The 27,896-nt window shown below is 42.1% G+C and overlaps 1 protein-coding gene across 10 annotated transcripts in view; it reads right to left on the bottom strand.

Annotated features, from left to right (window-relative positions):
- Nucleotides 1-27,896, bottom strand: part of CEP164 (centrosomal protein 164) — an 87,644-nt gene that overhangs the window by 50,509 nt on the left and 9,239 nt on the right. For 7 of the 10 annotated variants that reach the window (XM_078156870.1, XM_020989671.2, XM_020989672.2 and 4 more), the window contains exons 4-11: nt 26,272-26,476; nt 22,241-23,935; nt 19,298-19,453; nt 16,964-17,095; nt 16,588-16,665; nt 5,902-6,288; nt 5,078-5,152; nt 3,406-3,489 (exon numbers count right to left, since the gene is read on the bottom strand). In XM_078156870.1, the coding sequence (XP_078012996.1) occupies nt 3,406-3,489; nt 5,078-5,152; nt 5,902-6,288; nt 16,588-16,665; nt 16,964-17,095; nt 19,298-19,453; nt 22,241-23,935; nt 26,272-26,476 (2,812 nt within the window). Of the gene's footprint in view, nt 1-3,405; nt 3,490-5,077; nt 5,153-5,901; nt 6,289-16,587; nt 16,666-16,963; nt 17,096-19,297; nt 19,454-20,869; nt 20,959-22,240; nt 23,936-26,271; nt 26,477-27,896 lie in introns of those variants that run through there. The other 3 variants (XM_020989676.2, XM_078156871.1, XM_078156872.1) reach the window with 2 other exon arrangements.

The following is a 27,896-nucleotide window of genomic DNA, read 5'->3' as shown; positions in this document are numbered from 1 at the left end:
GCTGTCGCTTTATAGACCATAATGTAATAATAAAAAAAAATGCAATCAATTCAAGGAACACAAACAAAAGACAGAACTAAATGGAAACTTAATAATGAAATCCTAATTAAAGAGTGAGCCAAAGAACAAGTAACAGAAAAAAAATTAATAACTACATGAAAGACAATGATAATGAGACAACACAACAAAATTTCTAGGATACAAATGAAGCAATTCTCAGACGAGAAATTAAATCTCTAAAAACATACATTAACAAGACAGAAAAAGATAAGTGAATTTTTTTTATTTTAAAAAATTAGGAAGCCAACAAATAAACTCAAAATAAGCACAAAAGAGAAAATCTTAAACATTAAAGGAGAAACAGATAAATTAGAAACTAAAAAGATTATACTGATAAATAAAAGATGGTTCTCTGAACTGACTAAAATACTGAAAAATCTTCAGTCAACCTGATTAAAAAGAAAGCAGAAAAACAAATTAACAAAATCAAAAAAGAACAAGATGAAATCACCACACCAGAAGAAAGAAAAAAGAATTGTTGGAATCCACAATGTATACTTATGTGCCAAGAAAACTAAAAATATAAAAGAAATAGAGGATTACCTTCAAAAATACACAATATCCAGACTAAAGAACAATAAATAGTAAATGACTCAATCTCAGAAAAGGAAATAGAACTAACTGTAAAGAAACTACAAAAGAAAAAACCAGTAAAGATAGATTTTCATCATCACAACTAACATTTATATAGCACCTACTATGCCCAATGCATCATGCTAAGCACTTTACAAATATTATCTCACTTTATCCTCACAACAACTCTAGGAGGTAGGTGCTATTATCATCTCCATTTTACACCGGAAGCAACTGGGACAGATGGAGGTTAACTGATTTGCCCAAGATCACACAGCTAGTGTTTGAGACCACATTTGAACTCAGGTCTTCCTGACTGCAGGCCCATCAGCTCTATTGACTGAGCCACCTAGTTGCCTCTATAAGAATCTTATAAAATTTTTAAAAAGCAATTACTATCTTTACTATACGAGGTATTTTCAAAAACTGAGAAAGAAACCACTCTACCAAACTTGTTTTATGAGACAAATATAGTACTAAAACTAAAACAGGGAAGGATAAAGCAAAGAAAGAAAACAATAGACCAATGAATATTGATTCAAACATTTTAAATAAGATCCTGGCAAAAAGACTACATCAACTTATGCTAAATATAATTTATCATGATCAAGTTATATTTTTACCAAGGATACAAGGACAGTTCAATATTAGGAAAACAATTAACTCATAAATGAATCATATTAAAAACAAAGATATCTAAAACCACGTGATAGCTGAATAGATGCAGAAAAAGCTGTTTACACACCACAGCACTCATTTATGCTAAAAAAAAAAAGCATAGGAATAGAGGAATCTTTAATATGACAAAAAGTATCTATCTAAAACCAAAAGCAAATGTTATATATAATGGGAAAAAACTAGAAGTTTTCCCAATAAATACAAGAATAAAGCAAGAAAACTTTCTTTCCCAGCTATTATTTGATATAGTTCTACAACTACTAGCAATAGCAAAGAGAAGAGAAAGAAATTAAAGGCATAAAGGTAGGTAAAGAGGAGGCAAAACAATCCCTATCTGCTGATAATATATGGTTTGTTTGGAAAATACTCAGGAATCAGCAAAGAAACTAAATGAGACAATTAACAGCTTCAGCTAAAAAATATATCCACAAAAATCAATAGCATTTCAATGCATCAATAACAAAATGCAGGAAAGAATAATAGAAAAAGAAGTGCCATTCAAAGTAACTACAAAATGCATACAATATTTGAATCAATCTACTAAATCACCCTTAATACCTGTATAGTTTCAATTACAAGATGCACCTTATAGTAATAAAGGCCAAGGTAAATAGTTGGAGGAATACATGTAGTACTTGTGGTTGGGCTGTGGCAGTATAATAAAATGACAATACTACCAAAGTTAACTTATAGATTTAATACTATACCTAACTCCCAAAGGGATACTTTACAGAGCTAAACAAAATAATTTTTAAAAATTCACTTGTAGGAATAAAAAATTCCTAGACTCTTAAGGGAAATAATGGGCAAAAAAAGTAAGAATGAAGAAATATTATCACTCATAGATCTCAAACTATATAATAAAGCAGCAATCATCAAAATCATTTTGTACTTGTTTAAAAAAAAGAAAAGTAGATCAACAGACAAGCTAGACAAGGAAAAATCAGAAATAATTGAATTCAACAAACCAGTGTTCAATAAACCCAAAGAACAAATTACTTAGCAAAGAATTTTCCACCTTATAAAAACTATTGGGGAAACCAGAAATTAGTCTAGAAGAAACTGAGCTTAGACACCCATCTTAACACCATATTCCACAATAAGTTCAAAACAGAAACATGATCTGAATATTAAAGATCATACCATAAAAAAATAGAAGGAAAGCAGATCATATACCTTTCAGAGCTATGAACAGAGTGAATTCTTAAACAAAGGACGAGACAATTATGAAAGATAAAGTAGATAATTTTGACTAATGAAACTAAAAGCTTTTACAGGAAACAGGTTAAGAAGAGAAGCAGCTGACTGAGGAAAATCTTTTTATCAAATATCTCTGATAAAACTCTATCAACAACAATATGGTTAAAGAATCCTACAAATCACTAAAAAGTGATTTGTAGAGAGCACTAGTGAGGTGCTGATCAAAACGACCCAGAAGTTTCACCTCACATCCCAAAAAGTGGCAAAGATGAGAAAAAATGGTAATAGTCAAAGTTGGAGGGATTATGGAAAGACAAGTATATGCATTGTTAGTGGAGCTGTGAACTGGTACAACCATTCTGGAAAGCAATTTAGAATTATGCAAATAAAGTGATTAATATGACCCCAGAGATTCTACTGCTAGGCTTATATCCCAAAAAAGGTCAATGACAATAAGAAAGGCTTCTCCATAAGCACCAAAATATTTATAGCAGCACTTTTTCTGATGGTGACGAGCTAGAAATAAATAGATGTCCACCAAGTGGAGACTGGCTAAACAAACTGTGGTACATGAATGTAATAGACTATTTCTGCTCTGTAAGAAACAAATATAATAAATGTGGAGAAATATGGAAAGATGCATACAAAACAATGCAAAAAACAACCAGATCCAGAAAAATAATAAATACAATGACTACAACAATGTAAGTGAAAAGAACAATAAGCTTGGCCCCCAAAGACAACATATGAGTAAACACACCTTTCCTCCCTACACCTCCTTTCCAAACACGGGGGGCCAACAGTGTGGAATATGTATGCAGCTTCAGACTTTTCCTGTCATGACAGGCAGAATGGGCCCCACCTGTCCCTGGCCCAACATTTAGTTCAGCTCACCTCCCAGATGGGTCCATCCAGGACCGGGGACAATCCATCTATATCCAGCAGTTGTTCAGAGATCCGACTTCGAAAACCAAAGTCCTAAGGGCAAAGGAGGTATGTGTATGAATTTGTAACCCAAAGAGACCAAAGGCAATCCTAAATCTACTACATATTCTAATCCTCACTGTTCTCCATCATGGTCAGTAGAAGCCAGGGCCCCACCCAGTTACTGCTGCATCCCTTTCTTCCTAAGGCATGAGCAGTCTTACAGAAGAATTATTGTAGTTGTCATTCAGATATTTCAGTCGCGTCTGACTCTTCATGACCCCATTTGGAGTTTTCTTGGCAAAGATAATGGAGTGGTTTGCCATTTCCTTCTCCAGCCCATTTTTCAGATGAGGAACTGAGGTAAACAGGGGTAAGTGACTTGCCCAGGGTCACACAGCTACTAAGTATCTGAGGCTGGATTTGAACTCATGTCTTCCTGACTCCACAGCTGCCCCGACAGAAGAATCCCTAATCTTAACAAAGGGATTTGGGTGCTACCACAGTTAGTAAAAAGCAACTGCTTACATTTAAATATCAGACCTACACACCAATTTGCTCCAGGAGGTATTATCCCACAGGCACATAGCTACCCCTGCTCTCCCAGTCTGAGCGCTCCTCTTTGATAGTTAAAGGACTGCGACCTGACCACATGCTAATTAGAACAGGTCAGCCATTAGCACTGATAAACAGCATGATTCTCAGCCAAGGCTCTGGTCCTGACGCCCATAGCTCTTTCTATCCACAACCCAAAGATGTTTGAAGGCATCCTCCTTCATGTGGATAATTCCTTTTTCAAACAGTCAGGTTCATTCTTCCACATGCCTTGCTGACATGACTACTCTTCTCAGACCATATTTACCAATGACATTTTGGCCCTATGCACCCTACTTCTAGGTTTCTGGAGTCCTCTCCTCTAGTAATAGTTCTGTTTTGGCTTGGATCCTACCCTAGTTTTCCCCAGCTACCATCAGTCTTTGTAAACCTGTAGGGCAGCTTGCCACAGGGGGCCCACAACCTCTTCATTTCTCCATTTTTCTTCCTAACCTCACAGCAATTTTTTTTGTCCTTCCCTATTAATCCCTTCTTTTTAATCTTCCACCTACTTACAGATACTGGACTGTTTCTTGAACTGCTGCCCCAACAAAAAATGAAACTCCACCAGTTTCTCCCCTTAAGTGAGGATGCCAATCAAAAAACCAAGGATACCAGGCAAAAAAAAATGCCAGGCAGCAAGGTAGAAAGTCTAATATGGAGAAAAAAGGGAGGACACCATGGATGGAACACTGAATATAAGACCAGACTTAACTGATACTTTGGTTAGTTTTGCTGAATTGTTTTTCCCCTTCTTTTTAATGGTTTTTAGGGATAGCTCACTAGGTAGGAATGAGATTTATTCAAAAATTAAGAAATCATAAAAATAAAAGATATCAATAAGATATTTTTAAAAGAAAATATAATGGTGACAACATTCTGACACAAAACTTTACCTTTATAGAAAACACTAAAGTTCTGGGATTGATCCCCACCCCAGCTCCAAGACCATAAAAATAAGGGTGACCCGACCCCTATCTTTGAGCTTCCAGGTTGATATGATATACCAGAGGAAGTCCCTGTGAGTCTAGATATAACTCTGACTTACCAGGCCAAGAAATGACTTGGGATCAGAACGATCTGAAAACTGCAACTCTTTCACGTGGTCACTGATTTCTGACTCCTGGGTAAAGATCCATAAAGAAAAATCATATAATTGAATACACTACAAAAGATTTATAGCTATACCAACACAATCAAGAGAAAGGTTCTGCAATTATCTGTAAAATTGAATTCAGTTCGCACTGCAAGCACATATATTTTGGTCTGCATAAATCATTCCTGCCCAAAAGAAAAAGAAATCTATCTGTCCTAGCCTGAACGATCTGGATAGCTGTATGCCTTCTCTCCATAGTAACTGCCACATTCTCCACACTTTGGCTGGGCAGATCCAGTATGAATCTGTCCACAGTTAGTTCAATTCAAATCAACAAGGACATAATTAGGAGAAAGATGTCTCTGAGACGATGGAAAAGTAACATAACCAGGTGTGGTGGGCAAGGACAGACACCCAGGGGTAGGGTCCAAACCACAACTGTAAAAGACAATGGGAAGGAAGGGAAATAGAGAGTAGGAGACAAACAGAGCATTAAGATCCCTGGAGGTGCCAGATGAAAAACCAACTTCTGCTCTGAATTTCCAGTGCCAGCAGGTTAAAGCCTGGTTCAGGATTTTACTGCCCTACTGGGCCCTGGAAATATTTGTCACAACTAAGGGTGTTGGCTCTGTAACTGTTTCTGACAGTCTACTGAAGGTCTGCAAATGGAGCTTCCTGCCTTGGTAATAAAGATGCAGGCCTAAGATTCTGTAGCATGCTTACAAAAGCAGCAAGGAAGCAGAGGCAGGAACCGCCTACATGAGAAGGTGACTTACTTCATTGACGTCCAATCTGCTCTCTGTTTTTGGCTCTGTCGGTTCCTTCTCTAGTTCATTCATTGCCTCCTTTGTCTCACAGCCCACCTCTCCAGCCACCACTGGGTTTTCCAACGACTGCGTGTTGGCTGCTCCAGTACTTTCAACAGTCCCCGAGTTTACCACTTGAATCATTTGTGGCCGGGAGGCCCCAGGGTCACCCTTCTCACTGTCTTCTTTATCTGGGAGCCAAGCACTTGCCAGCTTCCCTCGTCGGCCTTCGCCATCTGTACTGCCCATGTTGCTACCTACACTTCGGTTGAAGAGCTTGTCAGAAGTCCGCGGGCATGGGACGTTTGAACCCTGAGATGTTTCCTTCTTATCCTCTAGTTGGCTTCTTGGAGACTCCTAGGTAGCAGGTGGATAAATGTTTTTTTAAAAAAAACTGCTGGGGGAAGCTGCAAAGAGAGGTTAAGATACTTAACAAAAGTCTAATAAATTTTATCAACGGTCAGCTAGAATCCTTCATTCATTTAACAAGTACATTCTGAGCACTTATTAACTACCAAACACTATGGGATATACATAGAATAAGACATAGTCCTGGCCGCCAAGGAACTTATGGTCTAATAAGGGAGATGATACAAGTATATAAATGACTATCAATACAGATATACATATATGTATATATGTATATGTCTTGATATGTCATATAGAATTGTCACATATAATTGTTATACAAAAAGCAGAAACAAAGCGCTATGGAATTTTGAGGGTGAGAGGGATTACTTTCAGCTTAGGAGATCAGGAAAGGCTTCATAACAGAGAGAACATTTAAGCTATGTCTTGAGGGTGGAGTAGAATTTCAAAAGAAAGATATAGGGGAAATGCATTCCCAGTATAGCAAATAGCATAAGTAAAGGCAGAGAGGTCATGTTCAGGTCTTGTTTAGGGAATGGGGTAGTAAATGCAAATAGCAGGAAGTAAGGCTGGAAAGGTAAGCTGAGGCCAGATTCTAAAGGGCTTCAAAAGCTAGGCAAAGGGGTTTAGGCTTTACTCAACAGACAGCAGGAAACCAATGAAAGTTTTTGATCAGGGGAGTGACATGATCAGAGCTTGTTATAGGAAGATTAATCTGACAGCTGTGTAAAACAAACTAGAGAGACCTCACACTCTGTGAGGGAAGGAGAGTATTAACTATAGTAACAATAGTAGGAATGGGGAAGATGGGATGGATATGTAAAGTACTACAAACAAAACTGACCCAATCCAGCATTTGCTTGCATGGAGGAGGATAAGGAAGAGAAAGAAGTCCAAAAAATGACTGAAGGTTTTCAGCCTAGGTGCTTGGGAGGATGGTGGTACCACCCAGCATCCCCAATCCTAGACTATACTGCCTCCCACAAAAATGTAGGTTACTTTAAATGATGACTATGAAAGTGGGTTCACTCATCTCAGGCAATACTCACCACCTACCACTTCCACCATAAAGGGTCAAGCTGTCCCTGGCAGTACTGACACCCTTCCTGGTCCCAGTCTCTGAGACAGAAGGTGATAAGCAGACTCAGAAATCAATCTTTTTAAAAACACACCACCTGAGAATCATGTGAAATTAAGAGATATGTTGAGAGAGCCAGAATTTCCTTAGTATGTCTATTACTTCCACCTACAAAGACCACAAGCCCTCTTCATGAGTTACTATGGCACACACGTGCACACACATAAAATCTCCTTGCCAAGTGGCCAACCTTCTAGTGAGGAGCCTCCCAAGTTCAAACCAGGCTGGTTCACATTCTCCCTCACTGGCACCTTTCCAGGCTTATCAGGGGCCTTACCCATCAGAACTTGGGCTCCACTGGCAGGGCCTCTGAGAAACCAAGGTCACCTCCATACCACATTGAACCCTCAGAGGAAGACTTCAGTGGATGGCAAAAAACTAAACCACCCAAATCAGGGGGGTCTTGGGTAGCGTTGGGGAAATTGCTAAGAAAAAGCACTGGGTTTTGACATGAATGTGAGACTCTTTTCACCCCCTAGTGGACTAGAACATCTAGCATACTCTTTATGAAAGACTAGGACATTTAACAAATAATGGCCCATTGTGTTACTCTGTTCCCAATCTTCAGCTACTGGAGTGGTGCTAGAGGCAGGGAGTGGAGGGAGTCAAGGAAAACCAAGGTAAAAGCCTAACTGAAAGCTAAATGAGGAAGGCAAGAATGAAATAAAAAGAGTATTGAGATAATTCTGAGAATTTTTTTAATCTAAGTTTTATATAACCTTTTTTTTTCTTCCATTTCTTCCTCTACTGCCTCCAAAGGTGGTGGGTTCCACCTGCTTGGAGGTCTTCCAGCAGAGGTCCGACAACCTTCTGAATGGTATGTTATAGGCTGGCTTCCTTTGGTGCATGGGTTGGACAGCTCAAATGGTCACCAACCTTCCTTACAACTCTCCCGTCCTGGGATACAGTATGGAAATCCCTCCAGGATGCAGATCCCTAGTCATCAGTAACTTACAATTTTAGAAAGTTGCCTGGGAGCACTGAGAAGTGGCTTGCCCATGGTCACACAGCTGGTGTGCCTCTGAGGCAGAATTTACATCCAGGTGTCTCTGACCCCAAAGATGACCCTCAATCCACAACACTGCCCCTTCTTGGTCTCCAGAACAGATAATGAAACATATCTCTCCCTTCCCTCCTGAAAGAGGAGTATTAGGAATGTGTAATGCTGCATACACTGTCAAACACAGTCATCGTGAGAGTCTGTTCTGATGAAAGGTTTCTGATACAAGAGAGGATTCAATGAGTATCATAGAAAATGACTGGGATATGAAAACAAAAAGCATCAATAAACTATTTTTTAACCCAGTCTATCTTTAGTAATGAGGTCTGAGTAAGGGCTTTTTGGGCTGTACCTGGGGAAATTCCAGAGGCTCCAAGGGGCCAAGATTTGGTGGTAGCATCTACCTAGAATTTATGAGGCTTGGGGCTTCATTAAGTAGCAGCAGGTCGAGAAAAATCAACTCAAGGTTTTCATTGCTACACTCAAGGTTAGCTATTTACTGAGAAGTTCGGAGTATATTGTAATGCTAGAGGAAAAACACAAAGACCTAGGATTGTGTGTCTTCTTTTCAGTGCTTTTTCTTTTTAATCGAAAAAGTCTGAGTTAGAAATCTGTGATTTTAAAAGGCAACAGAGACCCCCTCCTTCTATGGCAGCTGAAGATGCACTCCCTAGTTCCCTGGATGCATATCCCATAAAGAATGCTGACCTTGGAAGCTGGAGATGAAGCCGATTGAAGCACTACTTCCTATACACAAACCTTACATTTGTCTGCCTCTAGTCAATCAATCTGCCTCAGGTCCAATCACAGCAGGAAAGTAAAAACCACACTCGGAAATGGGGCCGGTTCAAGCTCTCCTGGGCTCACACTGACAGCAGAGGGAGGGGTAGTTTTCATCCCATAAAACATTCACACTAACATGCTTGTGCCACTGATTTGAACAACTCTGATGAGAGGTTTTAAGACTTTGTAGTTCTCTGCCCTGAATGTTCAATCAAACAAGAAGCAAAAAATCACTGGAGAGCAAATTAAACAACAAACACAAAAAAAGAACTTAGAACTTATTCGGTGTTTTCCATCTAAGGATAATAACTGTTCACTAACCCCAAAGGTACTGCTTGTAGCTCCTGCATCTTATTAATAAGCCAACACAGAATAAAGACGGTGTATGGTGACACTCTTATGATACCCAAAGGGTTGTAAGGGAGAGGAGACGCAGTAGTCGTGAGCCATACATTAGCTGCCACTAAGCTGTTCCTGATCCAGAAGAGAAATGAAGGGTGAAGTAGATAGAGGAGCACATGTGTATGCATGCATACATGTGTATATGTGTACATATATGTGAATGTGTGTGTGTATATATACATACAGGCGTTATATGTATATATGTACATACATATATATGTATACATGTATGTGTGCATATATGCTTCCTACTATGGTAGACCACAGCCAGGAAAGTTTTCCTAGACTAAGCCACAACCTCACCCAGAAGCAAAATCTGCCATTATCAGGGTAAAGGAAATAGGAGCTTCGTGCAAATGGTATCCAGCTCTTTTAACTTCACCATGCTAGCAGAATTTCTCAAAGGTCTGAGAAAGGTTCTGCTCCTCAGAATAACAAACTTCTTGTGGATGGCAATCCAACCCAGGGGAATGATACCCTGTCCCAAGGAATCATGCTAGGGCATCATTATCCTGGGCTTGGGTTTATTACCCCAAGGAGTGGTATGCTGGAGTTTTTTTGTTCGTTCGTTTGTTTGTTTGTTTGTTTGACTGGGTTTTTTTTTTGGGGGGGGGTTGCTAGGCAATGGGGTTAAGTGACTTGCCCAGGGTCACAAAGCTAGTTAAGTGTCAAGTTTCTAAGGCCATATTTGAACTCAGGTCCTCCTGACTTCAGGGCCAGTGCTCTATCCACTGAGCCACCTAACTGCCCCGGTATACTGTTTTAATGTGCAAAATGTTTCTTGAGAGCTGATTAAAAGTCAGAAGACATCAGACACAGGGAGATTTCTCAAAATTAAGCCCTTTCCATTACATCAGGGATTTGTAAATCACAGAATTTCTCTACACTAGACGACTGGATTAAACTCATTCTATCCAATCTGTAATTCTGGATCCTCATAGAGCAGGGATGATTCAGCAAATAATTCAGAAATTCAGAAAAACTGACTTTCTAAATGTTTTCCTCGAGAGGTGTAGCATTGGTCTTAAAGACAGAAAATCAGGGTTCATGTCTCAGTTCCTCCATTACTTAAGTAGCCCTGAACAAATCATTTAATTTCCAAACCTTCCTCACAGGGTTCTTATGAGGCAAGTACTTTGAAAACCTTAAAGCAAAATATGACAGTAAGTTACTATTATGCTACATTGAGACTAAAATTAATATAGGCTGGAATCCATCACCAAACATAATGACAGCAGAAAAAAGAGGGGAATAAGGCCTCCTGCATGTCAGGGGAACACGAAAACAGAACTAAATATTTTTTGCAGAGAAACACCATGTAGATAATTTTACATGCAGATAAAGAAGAGCAGAATGCTTTAAAAAAAAAAACCTTCATGCTTTCACAAATTTCTGCTTTCATTTCATTCCCCATCCTCATCCCACTAAATCCAAGAACATGGGACTCCTAACTAAGGCATGAAGCTTCTGACACAAGCTGCCCGACCTCCTGCGCTTTGTGGGCCGTATGGTAAATGCTTTGTTACTCTCTGTTCAGCACAGTTTTGTTCTCTAGTCAGCCGTGACTGGCCCTGTTCCCTCCTCCTTTGTCATAGCCCCAGGTTCTGGAGCATTTCTAAGCAAGGTTCTGCTATGGTTGCAGAAAAACCCTCGCCATCTGCATGCAGAGGGAGGTAGTGCCTCTAAGACACACTCCAGGAATATCTAACACACTCCCCCCAAGAGAGAAGACAGCTTCAATGCCCGTAGGGTCCCTTTCCTCCTGCCCACAGCACAAAGGTAGGGAGTTCCTAGAATCAACAAAGAACAAAAGGAAAGGAGCCAGGGGGGAAACAATCCTAGAAAATAGTGTTTGTGCCTGGATCCTACACTGGGAGTTAGCAGCCTTCTTTTTTCTTCCCACTGGGCTTGTAGTCAGTCCAATTTATTTTCCATGCTTCCTTCCCTGCCCAGTTAGTCTCAATTCTTTATACTTCTCCCCAGTGTTGTTAGCACCTTCAAATCACACTGACATCATCACCTGTTAGTCTAAAGTCCTGGCTTTCTCATCTTTGATCTGCTGATGGATGGGATTTTCACTGACCCAACATGCCATCTGCTCTCCTTGCCCTGCAGCCTCCCTCTTTCCTCACACTCATTCTCAATATCTATTTCATGAATCTTTTCCTTTTGATTCTGTAATAAGACTAGAGATGGGTTGAAAGCTGTAAACAGGAGAGAAGGGGACAGAGTAGCTGGGGGGAGGGAGAGAGAGAGAGAGAGAGAGAGAGAGAGAGAGAGAGAGAGAGAGAGAGAGAGAGATTGAGAGATGAATGTTGCTGCTTCCTACTGCCATCTCATGGAATGACAAGCAAAATGATCACCAACAGTCAAAGGAAGGACCAACCAACCTGCAGCTGAAGACTCCACTGGAAGTCCTCTGTACTCAGAAATAGGAAAGAGGGAGAAGTGCAAAGCAACCAAAAGGATCACTGGTTTCCGAAGGTCCAAACCAGACAACCTGTCCATGCCTTAGACAGCTTGTCCACGTTTCTGTGCCCAATCCTTTATCCATGAACATCACCAGCTGACAAAGGCCCTAGGACAGCTGCCTCCTTCTCCCATGTGGATCCCTTTAACCCCTGAACACAAACTTCTCCCTGTGGTAAAACCCAACCTCTCTTCCTTTGGGAAGGATGTAGAAATTCAACAGTGAGCATACATTGGGAGAAGAAAGGCAAAAAAGGAGAACTTAACCTAAGAACCTGTCAATGTGTCTAACCACCACACCTCCCCACCCCCCACACCCCACCCCCACCGAGCCTCAGAGCCAACTCATCAGATACTAACAACTGATAGTCCCCTCACCTCTCCACATGTCACATTTGTTACCCATTTGTAACAGGGTGTTGGGAATCCTTTATGGGAGGTACCCCCATGAAGAAACAATTAATGTTCTACTCTCCCTAACTCACCTTATCTAACCAGCTGCCATATTCTGTCACTTCTACCTCCACATTACCCCAATCATCCATCCCATCCCTCCACTCGCTCACTCACTCATTTACCAAACTATTTCAAACCATCATTACCTGTCCCCTGGATTACAGTAACAATCTACTACATGGTCTCCTTGCTTCCAATCTCCCCACACACAGCTGCCAAAGTAATATTCCTAAAGCACAGGCATGATCATAGTACGCCCTTCCTTGCTCAAGAAGCTATTACCTCTGGAGCAAAATACAAACTTCTCTGTTTGAGACTTAAAACCCCTCATAAAATTGCTCCTGCCTGCCTTTCCAGGCTGATGTCACAGCACGCCCTCTCATACATTCTAAGTTACAGATAACCCACCTTCCCTCTCCCACCTGTGTGTCTCTATACAGGCTGGGATCTCCCACACCTAGGATGCTTCCTACTCACCTCCATCTCCTGGAATTCCTCAAAGTTTGGCTCAAGTGCTCCCTCCTACACAAGGCATTTGTGGATTCATCTGAGTATTAAGGCTCACCGCCCCCGAAATTACTTTTTATTTAACTTCCTGCTTTGTATGTGTGTTTTGAGTTCGTCCGCACATGTATTATTTCCTCCTCCCCTCCCATCCTATATCCCAGTAGAATATATTATCCTTAAAGAGCTAGATTGTTTTTGTCTTTTCTATCTCCAGTGCCTAGCACATAGTAGGCACTTTATAAAAGCTTGAAGAACGAAACTAAATTCCAGAAGGGGATGGATGAAATGATTTCGGAGGTCTCTTCCAGCTCTAAGATACAATGATTCTAAAAAATCTTTAATCAAAGTGAAAGTTCAGAAACAATCAGGAATCTCTTTAAACAGACTCCTTAGCTCACGTATGAAGAAACTGTCAATTAACAAGAAACCCAAAAGGAACCCTAGCCAGCACACACCAGGGTCCTCATTAGGCCAAATAATAGCAACTGGACAATGCACCCATTCCTGGAAAGGAAATCTGTCTGGGTACCATTTCTGTCCCGGAGCTTTAGCTCACAGACATCCAGGAAATAGTGCCAGGCCAAAGGAGAACTGAGAGGATCGATCCAATTCAACAAACATCTGCTAAGGGTGCACCTGCTATGTGCCAAGCACTGTGCTAACAGCAATGGGAAAACAAAGGCAAACATGAAACAATCCCCACTCTTGAGGAAATGAAAGGAAACAATACAGATACAGGAAAATGAATGAATTACATTTATGTACCACTTTAAAGTGGGCCAAACACTTTATACACATTCTCTCACTGATCCCCACAACAACCTTGTGAGGTAGGTGCTATAGATATGATTCCCGTGGGGCAGAAATCTGAGAACGAGCAGAGTTAAGTGACTTGCCCAGGGTCACACAATGTCTAAGGCAGGATTTAAAACCAAGTCTTCCTGACTACGAGTCCAACACCCTATGCCATACTACCTCTCCAACAAACAAACAAACAAAATGCTAAGATATATAAAAAGCAGAATAAATACAAAATATATAAAGTAGTTAAATACAAGGTAGTTTTGGAAGGATACTATCAGACTGGATTGATGTGTGAATTTTACAGAACTCTGTGTGTGTGTGTGTGTGTGTGTGTGTGTGTGTGTGTGTTTTCCATTTTTTATTCTTCATTATAAGAAATGGCCCTCTGCAGAGAGGTAGGGGAAGGATAGATTTAGAAATTAAGGCAGTGTAAAAAACAAGTGATATTAATTTATTTTCCCCAAAAAACTTAAAAAGGTTACAGTCTGAGAGAAGAGTCTCAGGGGTCTGTATCATGGAAGTCAAACAGTTATGAGTGACGTTGGAATCAAAGTCATTCATATGTATAGCTGATGTGGAATAAAGGTACAGGTCATGGGAGTTAGGGAAATGAAACCAGAAGGTGAGGGCATTTGAGGGGTCATCAGCAGGTGTATTAAAGGCATCTAGTATGAGGGCAGAGGTTGGGGTATAAAGAAGACTGGGAGCCAGGCGGTGAACTCCCTGAGAAAGAAGAGAGAATGATCTGGGGACACTTAATAGCAACCAGGATCAAAATAGGGCAATAGTTCTGGATGGAGTGAACCTAGAAGGAGAAGAGTTGCTGAGTTAGTGTCAGAGGAATGGCTGGTAAATGGTGGTGAAGAGTAAGGAATATGCTTAGTACTGCTCCTGGCCTGGCACACTGGAGGCATGAAGGAAGGTCCTGGAGCACTGGAGCACTCACCCAGCACTGGAGAGAGTGACCAGAGACTCAGTATCTTCTGGGGGGAGTCAGGCTTTATAAGTGCAAGATGGAAGAAGTATTTCTAAGACAGTTTTGGGGGGCAGCTAGATATACTCACTAGCTCTGTGACCCTGGGCAAGTCACTTCACCCCACTGCCTCACCAAAAAAAAAAAAAAAGGCAGTTTTGTTGGCTGATAAAAACACTAACAAAAAGGGGCACAGTGGAAAGGAAGGAATGGTGCTGACCCCCTTCTCTGCTAGCCCTCTACCTCTCTGCTCCTTCTCTACCTCATTCACTCCCTAAAAATAAGCGCATTACCAAAAGTTTCATTTTCTCTCCAATCTTCCTCCTTTGAAGATCTGGTCCACTCCCATCATTACAATAACCACTTCTAAAAATGACTCCCACATTTACATTTCTTGTCCCAGCTTCTGTCCTGATCACCAGCTTCTTGTTGTCAGATACCTGCTAAACATCCCTAACCTGTTGTCCTCCCAACACCTCAAATTTAAAATCATTACTGGGTTCATAAAGCTTAAAACCAGAAAGGGCCTTAAAAGATCACCTAACCCAAACCCATAATTTAGAGATTAAGAAACTGAGGCCCAGAGAGGATGGGTGACTTGCCCAGAATCACAGAGGTAGTAACAGGGTCAGAGTCAAATCCCGGTCCTCTGACTTCCAATTTGATGCTCCTTCTATTCCTCCTGATTTTCCCTTTTTCTGCACTTAGCACAATTCATGGCACAGAGTAAGCACTTCCCTATTTTGATCAATGGCCCCATCATTTCCCCAGGCACAAAACCTTGCAGTCATCCTTAACCATATCTCTCCTCAGACATAATCACACATTCTCATCCAATTAATTGCCAAAACCTATTTATTCTAATTCAATATCTCAACTCTGTCCCCCTCCTTTCCATTCCTACTGCTTTTAACCGAGTTTTAAAAAATCTTCATTATCAAGATACAACAGCTTTCTAACCAGTTTCTCTGCCTCTATCTAGTCTTTCCTTACCTTTCTCTATGCTTCAGAAAAACTGAACTACTCACCAGTATCCATATAGCTCGAGTTTTCCCACCTCTGTGCCTTTGCTCCTACAATGTCATCTCCACCTGTGAAAATTCTGTGAAAATTCTACACATTTTTCAAGGTTTAGCTACCTGTATAGGCTATTTCCTGATTGCCCCTTAACATGAAATTGGGAGTAATCTCTCCCTTCCTCTTAATTCTGCACATTTCACTTGTAACTTTCTGACGGAGAAATGCATGTACATACACACACACACACACACACACACACACACACACACACACACACACACACATATACACACACTAGACCAGTGGTTTGATCACAATAGGAAGCTCCTAGTAAGACATATTTTCTACTGAGGCAGGTCAGCACCTTCAAATCTGAGAGTGATGTTCAGGGCACTAACAGGTTAAATGACTTGTCCAGGATTACAAAGTTATCATTTGTCAGAAGCAGGATTTGAACTCAGGTCTTCCTCTCTCTATCTACCATGCAACACTGCCTCTCACCCCATTCACAGTAGGAACTAAATAAATATTTGTTCAGTGAATGGACGAAGAGTTCTCCCTCTTAACTTAACTAGCCTGCTTTCCTCCACATCCTCCCTCCTCATTACCATTTGAACAGGGCTGAAAAGAAATGATCTTTCCTCCAGGCACACAACCAGCATATCACAAAGGTCCTTGGGAAGGAGGGAACAGGCCAGGATTGGAAATGTGCCTTAAGGGAAATATCAACCTTACCTCAAAATCAAAATTGTCCCCCAGGACCCCAATATCCAGGTGTAGATTCTTGAGGAGTCCAGCTGTGCTTTGGAGGCTCTGAAAAGTAGAGTGAACAAAAGACCTATTCAGACTAAGGAGGACAGGAGGAAGCAAAGAAGGGAGGGAGATGGGAAGAAGGGTGTTACTGTGCTAGCAAGGGACCAGGAACCTCAAGAGGATTAATGGACAAGACCCCCACTCAAACAACCCTGCCAACAAACACCTGTCCAAGATAAACAGTAATGCTGTCTTGGCCAGATGGCTAAAAAGCTGATGTTGGCTGGTCTACTTTATGTGTTCTTCTTGTGAACGGGACAAACTACAAACAATGACAAGGAAAGGTAGCCTACATTACCTGATTATCACTCTCCTCCTCCTCCTCGTTGATCTCCTCCCCAAGAGCCAGCAGGTTGAGAGGGTTCTTCTCCTCATGGATGGAGCCCAGAAGATTCTTGGTGTAGGTAGAAGTCTTGGGGACTTGTGGAAGCTAAAAAAATGGCAGAAGGAAGCACCCATACACCAAAGGGAATCAAGAACTGAAGGACTGAGAATGAAGAAGACATCAGAGCTAAGAGCCTTCCAAGTGAAATCCAATGCTGTGACCACAATGTGTCCTGTTGCAAAGATTCTCCCCACACAACACACATCCATAGCATCTCCTAAGAAGACTGAAGTATTACACAGGGACCTTCTTCCTTTGGCGCTCTTTTTCCCCAAACCTACTGCAGCCCACAATCAAGTCTTTCAGGGAAGCAGAGCAACTGGTGCTAACGGATAGGCACAGTCTGATGCCCAGAAAGGGGCATAAATTCAAACCAAAAAAGGAAGCAGTTGGGTCTAATGAGTCAAGTGCAATCCTCACCTCATCCTTTCTTTCAAGGGAGTTAAAAAAAGCACTGAATAAACCAAAATGCCCCATTTGGAACTGTTAAAGAAGGGCCATGCAAACTTTGCTTGGGGTTGCTCAGAAACAACTATCTGGGTGTCTATGCTTTCATGTATCTGCATCTAACATCATGTTCTTTGCCTGAAGGCAAGCCCTTGATGGCAAGAACCATTTATGTATAACTTATTCTATCTAGTATATGGCATAGCACCACAGAAGTGAGAAACTAATTAAGACTAGTGGTGATTATGTGCTCTCTGACTTCATGGGCTTCTCTACTATATGCAGACAACTCCAAAATCTTTCTATCTAATTTCAATGTCTTACTTGATCTCCAGGACCACATTTCCAACTGACAGTACACCATTACTTCAAGTTCAACATGTCTAAAACCTAAAATATCTCCCTATCCCTATAAGCAGCTCTCTTATCTAGCTACCCAGTTTTCACATTTCTCTTCAAGGCATTAACCTTCTCCCAGTTCCCCATGTATGTGACCTTGATGCCATCTTCAACTCTTCCCTTTCCTTGACCCTTTGCATCCAACCACAGTAAACAAATCTTACAAGTCCTTCCTTTCCAATGTGTCTCACATGGTACACTCTAACTAGACAGTTCTAACCAAGCTTCTCTTGACACCTTGGCTATCTTTTCACATGCTAGACCCTCAACTCTGGCTTTCCAGATCTGAAACAATAATTAAATCAATACTGTCAATGATGCTGGAATAGGTGTGTCAACCCATGACATACCTATTGGTCTTATGTTGGATTCTATGGCTCCATTCAGCATGCCTGTGACTCTCCAAACCCAAAGACCCCTCTCTGAACACCACTACACTGTATGTGTTGTCTCCCCCTCCTAGAATATAAGTTCCTTGAGGACAGGAATGTCTCATTTTTGCATTAGTATTCCCAGCACTTAGCTCAATCCTTGGCATATAGTAAGCACTTAATAAATAAATGCTTTTTCATTCCTTCTCAACTTGTTCCTCTCTTTCTAACCCCACTATCATCATCCTAGTGCTGGCCTTCATGATCTAATATCTATTTACAAATTACCATCAAAGTCTCCTGGTCACACCACAGCCCTTGTTCTCTCTCACCAATTCATCCTAGACACCTCTATCAGGTTAGCCTTCCAAAAATTCCACTTTCTTTATGTCACTTCCTTACTTAAAAACTTACATTGGCTCCCTAAGGCTGGATAAAGTCCAAATTTCTCCTCCTGGCATTACAAAGCCATTCTTTACCTTCCCTATCTAGCCTTACTGTTCAGGACTCCTTCACTCCAGCCTGGCAGGTCTTCTTATGTCTCCTGAACATACTAAAGTCATTCTCACCTCCCTGCTACTGCTCATGCTCTTCCTGCCATCTGGAACAGCTTACCCCTCTCCTCCATCCAAATCCTACTAATCCTTCAAGGCTGAGCTTCTAGCCCACCACCTCCACAAAGCCTCCCCTAATGATTCCAATCCACACTGATCTTTCTCTCCTCCAACTCCTATTGCATTTATTGCCTGTATCATCCAATTATCCAATGCCATATTGTTTTGTTTTCTAATTGTTTATAGATCACAATTTGGCACATTATTAGATACTGTCTTATTTCCCAGTTGCTTCACATGCATATGTCTTGTTTCCCCAAGTAAACAGTGAGCTCCCTAAAAGCACAGACTGTGTCCTGTGTTTTTCTTATTTCTCTGTACTGTGTCTGCCATGGTACTGAGTACATAATAGGGGCTATTGGTTGAATTCATCCACCTCCCCACAGCAGCCACGTAGACAAAGAGACAGCATTTACCAGGGCAGTTTCCAAAGGCTGAGAAGATTCCACTGAGCTTCCCACGTTGACACTCGGGGAGGAACGGAAGGTTGGGGCTGAGGTATCCATGAGGCTGCGCAATGGAGCGAGGCCGCCCAGGGGCACATGAACTGGAGCTAAGGAAGGAGCCAGGGTCTAGGCAACAGGAAACACCTTGTCATGTACCCTAATAAGCCATGTGACTCCAGGAAGGCTGGAGGCAGATATAAAAAATAAAACATCCACATTCTGCCCACTCAAATTTAAATCTCCTCTGTTCAGAGGCTGCCAATGAAAAATGACATTTAGAAATTAACATGATGTTGAGAGCATTGGGAAATAACAGATTGATTTACTGGTGCCTTTATCTCTTCTGCTGGTCAATATTAACAATACTTATTCATCCGGCCGATTTTACCTGGGACTGTTCTCCTTTTAAGCAACAAGTGGGAAAATAAGTACCTTTCCCCCTCGGCTGACTGAGGAGAATGTGCAAGAAGCCACAATACAAAAGGGTGTGATCTCTCCACTTGGAATAGAGATTAAGTGGCTCACTTACTCTTCCCCTGCTGGTTGGACCTGCTTTCAGAAATGTAAGCCATGGGCCAAGGAGGCAGCATGATCTGAAGGAAATGATGCCGGACTGGGAGTCCAAAGACTCAGGGTCAGATGATGCCTCCATCTCTTACTTCCCATGTGACTTTGTGCAAGGCATTTAACATCTCTGAACCTCAATGTCTTCACCTGCAAAATGGGGGTACCACTCATCTTGCCTACCTCACAGGACCGTCATATGTGAAAAGAGCAGCACACTGGGAAGGAGGAAACCTGGCTCCCAATCCTACTGGTTACCCATGTGACCCTGGGCAAGTGACAGCCCTCTGGGTCTTAGTCTCTTTATCTATAAAATGAGGGATGTCTTCCTTCCAGCTCAATGATTCCCAGTCCCTCTTAGTTCCAGTGCCTTCTCTCTGTTGATTATCTCCTATTTATCTTGTACATAGCTTGTCTGTACATAGTAGCTTGCACGTTGCCTCCCCGATTAGACTGTGAGCCCCTAGAGGGAAGGGACTGTCTTTTGCCTTTCTTTGTATGCCCAGTGTTTAGCCAGGGCCTGCGTGTAGCCAGTGCTGAATGAAAGCTTACTGACTAACTATTAGTTCTAAATGAAGTAATAAATGTGAAAATACTTTTTCAATTGTTACATGTGGAAGGTAAAATTATCACCATCTTTACAGGAATAATAATTATCAGGGCATGTCAAGAGTAAGGTTTTATAAATGGCAATGCCATAATAATTTAGAGAGTTCTTAAAAATCCTTAGTCCTTTCCCTGGTTGTTTGGGCCTTCTAAGTACAGAGTATAATCACAGAGTAGGGGATGCAGAAAGGGTTCAACTTAGAAAGCCCAGACAACTGATGCAATAGACAAATTTCCTCCATTCCTCCCTACACGGGTTCAGCTTAGAGGGCCAAGGACAGAAGCACTTGGGACCAAAACATCTACTTTCCTTCGCAGGGAACCATTTCTGAATGGAGAGGAGGGGAGATATAAAGCTGCCTAGGAACTAACCTGGGCTCCTGACAGGTGAGGCAGCTTCACAGTATCTCATGGTAGGGGAGTAAAAGAAGAGCATACAGGAAAGCTTTTCCTGATGTGATTAGAGAGCAAGCCTGGGCCTGTTCCTCCTGGCTGCACTCCCTCCAATCAGTTTCAGTGTGTCAGCAAGCAAAATTCTCCCAGCGTTGTATTTATGGAAAATTACAGACTCCTAACATGGGTAATTCGCTATCATGCCAGGGATTGGGAAAAGGAGACAGGCACGCTGAGGTCTTTGTTCTCCCAAGCCTTTACCAAATCAGTGGTTATTGGGGAAATTACACATTCTTGGCCCCTAGCTAATTATGTTCTACAGATGGCCATTAACTGTGAGTGTAGGGCTTTGGGTAGAGCTGTCCTTCAGAAAGGATAAACTTGCTGCCATTGGGCTAATTAAAACTTCCAGGATAATCTGCAGCTTCATCCGATATTTATAGTCCTAGAGTAGTTATTAGCAGCTAACGGAGCACTAATGCATGCCAGCAATTAGGAACCAGAGGCAGCAACTGGGTGAAGTCACAGCTGGGCAGCAACAAGAGGGTAACCAGGCAAATTCAACCCTGCTCTGTCCCACACTCGTAGTCTATTGGATTTCTTCTGAATTAGTGTGAATCTCTCTGATTTGAGGACAAACATCCCTGCCCCTTGGTGGTGCTGACTCTATGGAAAAAAGGGAAGCCACAAAAGAAAGGCTCCCCCTTCATTTCCCCTAGCTGTTGCCACCAGAGTCTAGGAGAGGAGGAGGACATTCACACCATTTTCTGATATGCAGAAAACTAAGATCAGGGGTGGACAGGAGATTCTGGAGTCTAAAGTACACCTACGGAATACAATAACTCCCTGGTGTTGCAGGATATCAGGCTAGTGACCTAACTTATCTGAGGCTGTAGGGTGAGCACACAAGTCTAAAATGGTTCCTCTTTCCCATCTCAATTACTTAAAGTTCCAAAGTGACCAGCTGCTAGAGAATGTTCCCCACATCCTGGAAATATACCCACCCCTCCCTTTCTGGTATGCTGGGGCCAAGAGTAACAATTCCCCTTTGACCACAGACTGGCTTGTTTCTCTTTAAAACATTTGTGTGCTACCACTAAATACTGAGGGAAAGGCAACCATGGCTGCCATCTCATGGGAGACCAGATGAAAAGGACATCTCCAAAAATGCCCAAAATATGCAGTTAAAGAATCAACATTCAATGAGGGAAGTATGATGGGAAATCTGCTAATGACTACCTTCAGATTTAAAACCCATTCACAATCCTGAATCTAATCTGCCACCCTCATTCCCCTAGCTGCCATGCCTACACATCCCCCTCCTTAACTCATTCCTGCAGAGAAGCCTACCTGATTGAAAAGCTGCCTCGTCCCTGACTCTGAAGCTGGGCCTCGGCTGGAGTTCAGCTCTGCTTCCTCTTGCCTGTGGGGCCCGCTTGCTGGCTGCAGATGGACTTGCTGTGTGGCCCCATGCCCTTCAGGGACACTGCCTATTGCCTCTGGGCCCTGAAGGAGTTCTGGTGCCCCAACCATGGGCCCTGACTCTCTCTCAGTGGCTTTAGTTTCCTCTTGCTCACCCTCGCTGGGTGACCCAGGTGACACAGCCACCATATGGCAGACCATGCTAGCAATGTCCTTGCATGGCATCTCCTGCATGCTCTTGGCTAGCAGTGGGCCTTCTAGCCGTCTAGAGATCTTGAGCATCTGCAGTATGTGCTGATAGAATCTCTGGTCCTCAGAGTAGTCTTCACTTTCTGATCGCTCATCTGTTGAGCTGTGGGTATGGACCAACTGGGACTCTAGAAAAGAGCGGGCATGTTGGGCCCATCGGCCAGCTCCTAACTGGCCCACTGCCAGTTCTGACTCCTGGGAGCTTTGCAAGTCCCAGGAGAAGTTGTCCACCTCACCCAAGACCTGTGAGCCCAAGTGAGAGGCCAGACTGCTGCTACTGCTCACTGGGTCTGGTTCGGAGGCACTGGGCTGCTTGATTTCATCTGGAAGACCCAGTGGCTGGGAGATCTCCCTGATCTCAGTGGGGAGAGGCATACTTTCACGGATATTCACTGAAAGGGCATTCTGAGCTGCTTTCGGTACAAGGGATGGTGCTATGTCTGCACTTAGTGGGGGAGCAAGAAGGTGGCCTTGCAGTCTATCCTGAGCCGAGATTGCTTGTACCTCAGGATGGCTACGCTCAGACTCCTTGCAGTTGCCCTGGTCACTCTTGCTGCGGAGCCCAGAGGTCTGTCCCATCCACAGTCCCTGAGGCTCTCTTTTCCTCCTGCCTTTCCCCAAGAGTCTACCCTCCTCAAGGACCTCTTGTTGGTTTAGCTCTTCCGCTGGATTGCTATCTATCAAAAGCAACTTGCCCTTCCTGCTTGACAACAGGTACTCAGAACTGTAGGGAGACAGGGAGGCTGCATCTCCTGGGCCTGCTGAGGGAGCCAGGTTCCTGCCTTTGTCCCCACTAGGGCCAGTGAGGCTCAGTTTGGACAGGTTATAGCAGACCTGTTCCCCTTTTGCCTGTGAGTTCTTGATGGCTTCAGAGAGCTTTGAGTTGATAGAGGACTGACTCCTACTCTCTAACACCTCTGGGCCATCTTGGAAAGGTCTGATGCCTTCAGGGCCCTGAATACCAGATTTCAGCTGCTTGGTCATCATTTCTAGCTCTTCTACTTCAGGGTCTGAAAAGCCCAGGTAAAACTTCTCTGTAAGCTTCTGGGGCTTCTGAAGGCCCAACTGGTCACCTAGTTCTTTCTTGCCTGGGGCTGGGGCTCTGCCTAAGATTTTCTCCACATCACCAAAGATCTGGTGGGTTCGGGGAACTTGGCCTTTGGACAGTGGCTGCAGCTTGCATGGCAAAGCACCAACAAGAGGCCAGGGGTTGTCGCCCAGCATGCACATGCCCTTCCCTTTCCTAAAGGAGCCCTCACTTTTCATCTGCATCTCCTGTTCTAGGTCCAAGCCAGTGAGCCCAGATGCTGGGAGTGGGGATGGGTCACAGTACGAGGAAGAAGAAGGTAGGATCCCCTGCTCTGGCTGTGTTTCCTAAACAAGCAATATAAACATGTAGAGAAAAGTAAAATATGGCACTTCAGATTTATATATGTTACTTTATTTCTAAGCAAGACAGTCTATGCTCCTATGGAGATTTACATATGTTACTTTATTTCTAAGCAAGACAATCTATGGACAGGTATCAACCAAGCAGGGAAAGAAGGCTAAAAACCAATTATCACCCTGGAAAAGCTTATCACTGATAAAATGGCACCAGGCTTATTAGGGCCAATTCCACCTGAAGGAAATCTGGCACCTCTTGGGAGGCTGGGGAGAGGGTAGAAAAGAACTATGGCCTAACCCCACAGTAACTATCCGATGCTTTGGTACCATGGAAATGAGCCCACCCTGCCTAAGGAAGACTGTCCCACTGTAATGAATGGGGTCTAAAGCTGCTGAGGGGGGCTCTAACAACCAGACAGCAGTGGACTGGTAGAACTGGGATAGTCAAGTATTCCACACCTTCCTAAAATAAAGGTAAGACTGTTTGGAGGGGGAAATCAAGATGCCCTGAGCTAGGATTTTATACCCAGGATTGAATCCACTATCCCATGGCCATCCTCTGCCCTCCATTCTGATACACTAAGACTGTCCCAACTGCTAAATTAATTGTCTTACAGTCTACTTTGAACACTCAATACTTCAGGAAAGTGAATAATTAATTAACTATTTCAAAATTATATGTTTTACCTTTCTTCTTAAAGGAATGGGACTTGGTACCATGCCTGATAGATTTCCAAAAAAAAAAGGGGGGGGTGATACAGAAAACTTGAAAAGAGTTTGGGAGGCAGGGGGAATGGAGAGGAGAGACTAACTTGACAGATAACCCCTGTAAAACATGCCCTGGAATGAGCAACTTGGGGGAGGAAGGGAAGACAGGAAAAAAAATCACATCATTGAGAAATCAACACTAGACTGGGAAAAGAAGCTACAGACTCCAAAAGAAGATAATAAGGCAGGCATGAGGGATGACCAAAGCCCTATGTCTATATTCTGTCCAAATTAAGTAAATATATAGACTGGTTTTAGTACCATTCTTCCCTCCCACTACCAAGGTGAAATTTAACTATCTCATTTTCAGGTTTTCTGTTTGGCCCCATCTGTATTCCTTGGGGAGCTAAGTCTTATAGGAAGACCACTGGCCTGGGTATAAAAAAAGGGCCAGGTTCTAGTCCCCATGATACCAGTGATTTTTCAAGGTAACCATAGTCTTTAAGTCCTCCATTGATAAAAATGAGAAAAATAACTCCTGCTCACTCCTATACTGAGGCATGTTGTCAGGAAAAATGAAATTATAGAAAAACTTATTGAACTAAAAAGCAAAATGCTATGGTAATCCAAGGTATTACAGTTATCATCAAATCTTATTTTTTTTTCCTTAAATACTAGGTCTCAAGGGTTACTCATGGCCCAATCCCATTCACGATCACATGGGAGTTTCAACCTATTCCACTTCTGACCTAGCCTAGCTGGCCCCTCCTCAGGTGATGTTGTGGACCCCTACTCCCCAGGGTCACTATAGTAATGCTAAATTCAGTATGGATATCCGATTGGAATAGCCCACTACAGCTCAGAACTCTCGCGCTCAAGAGATCTGCCAGCTTTAGCCACTCTGGTAACTGGGATTACAGGGGTGTGCCATCCCACCTGGCCAGTTACCATCAAATCTTAGTCATTCTTGCTAAGGAGGAGAACAGTGACAAAGATCATTTAAAACAGTGAACGACACCAAAAGCATTTCTCTTTGTCTCTGGAAGGTACTTTTGTGCTTACATCTAAATGTGGCTATACTGGATGTCTGCGAATTCACATGTTAAAATGAATAATCAAAGTTGTGAGAACCATGACCTAAAAGGAGTGGGAAAGCCATTCAGTTTAGCCATCCTGCCCTCTTCCCAATCTTTTCTTGAAGACCATTCCATGATAGGAACAGAAAGTATCACTTTGCAGGCCACATAAAACTTCAGCTTAAGGAAAGCTTCTCTCTGTCTAAGCTTATCTGATGTCCATTTCCTAGGGGCAAGTTGTTTTAGCTAAAATAGGACTTCTTTTCCAGTTTCTGCTGGGCTCCCAATTGGCATGGAGGAAGATCTAGCAAGGAAGACTGACACCACTAACCAGAAATTTTGAAAGCCAACATTGACCACAGGTAAAAAACACAATCAGAAAAATAAACCTGCAAACAATCAAGAGTTGACTATGCTATTACCGTTGTTGCTACCAACAGTGTCTCTAATTTCATAGTCCTGGAAGAAACATGCAAAAGTATAAAAAGCCCCATCAGCTTCGGCTCTGCCCCCTCTAGACGCCAGCAAACCGTGACTCACCGTGGGAGTTTTGGGAGGTTCCTTGTCCTTCTTGTAATTCTTGTCCTTCTTCTTTCTCTTATCTTTCTTTTTGATAGCGCCAGGAGTCGACAGCTTTCCCCGTTCCTGGATTACCAGGTTCCGATAATGCTCATCACATGGGTGATCCCACATGGACTGTCCATTGGCAAAGTTGAAATAGTAAATATCACCTGTGATGTCCTGGCTGGTGAGAAACAGAAATTGGAGACCAATGTTTTCCCAGATCTGAAAACTACTTTAAAAAAACTGAATTAAGGGGGCAGCTAGGTGGTGCAGTAGATAAAGCACCAGTCTAAGAGTCAGGAGGACCTGACTTCAAATCTGGCCTCAGACGCTTCACTAACTAGCTATGTGACCCTGGGCAAGTCATTTAACCCCACTGCCTAGCAAAAAAATTTTTTTTAAAACTGAATTACTATGTTGTTAGAGATACTGTTCTGTCAGGGATGGGGAGTCAGTTTATTGATCAGAAGGGCTGGGTTTTAGTCCCTATTAAGTCAATGATTCTCAAGATAAATGTGGTCCCTTGTTTCCCCCATAGATGAGTACTTTTGTGAAGACAGCAACATAAACAAAGCTTTTATTTCCAGACATCAAGCTTTACTTAAAATAGTTTATTAATTGTCTAAAGGAAGGAATTCATGTGAAATTAAGTTACTGAAGATAACATCAAGCCACACCAATGAGGTTCAGCATCCAGAATACTTTGCAAGGTTGTGTGAATACAAAGAAAAGTGGGAGAGGGAGTTTTCAGCATGTGCAAGCCCAAGGTAAGGCATTTAGGAGGAAAAAAATACAAGCTATCTTATGATACTAATTTTAAAATTATGGAATCTGAGCTATCATTTACTACATATGAAAGAGCCACAGGAGTCACTAAAACTATTCCTTATAGACAGTAGTTCAATATGCTATTATGGGCAAAAAGACTAAACAACTGCTGAAATTCATCAGGAAGATTGTTGGAAATGAAACTTTATCTTTTATGTAAATCCATAATGCATCTATATCTATCATACCATATACATTTCTCATCACTCTAATTCATGAAAGAGATAACAGAATTAGAGAAAGTCTAGAGAATAATTAAAACAATAAAGGTAATCTGGGATGGCCATGAGACTGTAACAACAACAACAATAATAATAATAACAGCATTTATATAGTGCTTTTAAGGTTTGCAAAATGCTTCATGAACACGATCTCATTTTATCTTCCCAACAATCCTGGTAGGTTGGTGCTATTATTGTCCCCATTTTATAGATAAGGAAACTGAGGCAGATAATAGCTACATGACCTTGGGCAAATCACTTAACCTCTGGATCCAGCTTTTCCTGACCTCTAGTCCAGCATCTCTCACCATGCACCTAGCTGCTACATAAGAATAGGCTAAAAAAAAAAATGAGGACTTCTATCTGGAAAAGCCAAGGCCTAAAGGAGATGATTGACACCTACAAAATCATAAATAGTATAAATAATACTAGGAAGACAGCGTAGGCCAGTTCACCAATTCCTGTAATAAAAGAACAAGTGAGAAACACTCCTGGAAGTGAGTTTTACCACAAATTAAATAAGTGCTACTTTACACAAGTAAACGGCATAAA

The sequence above is a fragment of the Phascolarctos cinereus genome, unplaced genomic scaffold (assembly GCF_003287225.1).
Source record: "Phascolarctos cinereus isolate Bilbo 61053 unplaced genomic scaffold, phaCin_HiC Scaffold_726;HRSCAF=1367, whole genome shotgun sequence".
Taxonomy (NCBI): domain Eukaryota; kingdom Metazoa; phylum Chordata; class Mammalia; order Diprotodontia; family Phascolarctidae; genus Phascolarctos; species Phascolarctos cinereus.
This window is presented reverse-complemented; position numbering and strand designations above follow the sequence as displayed.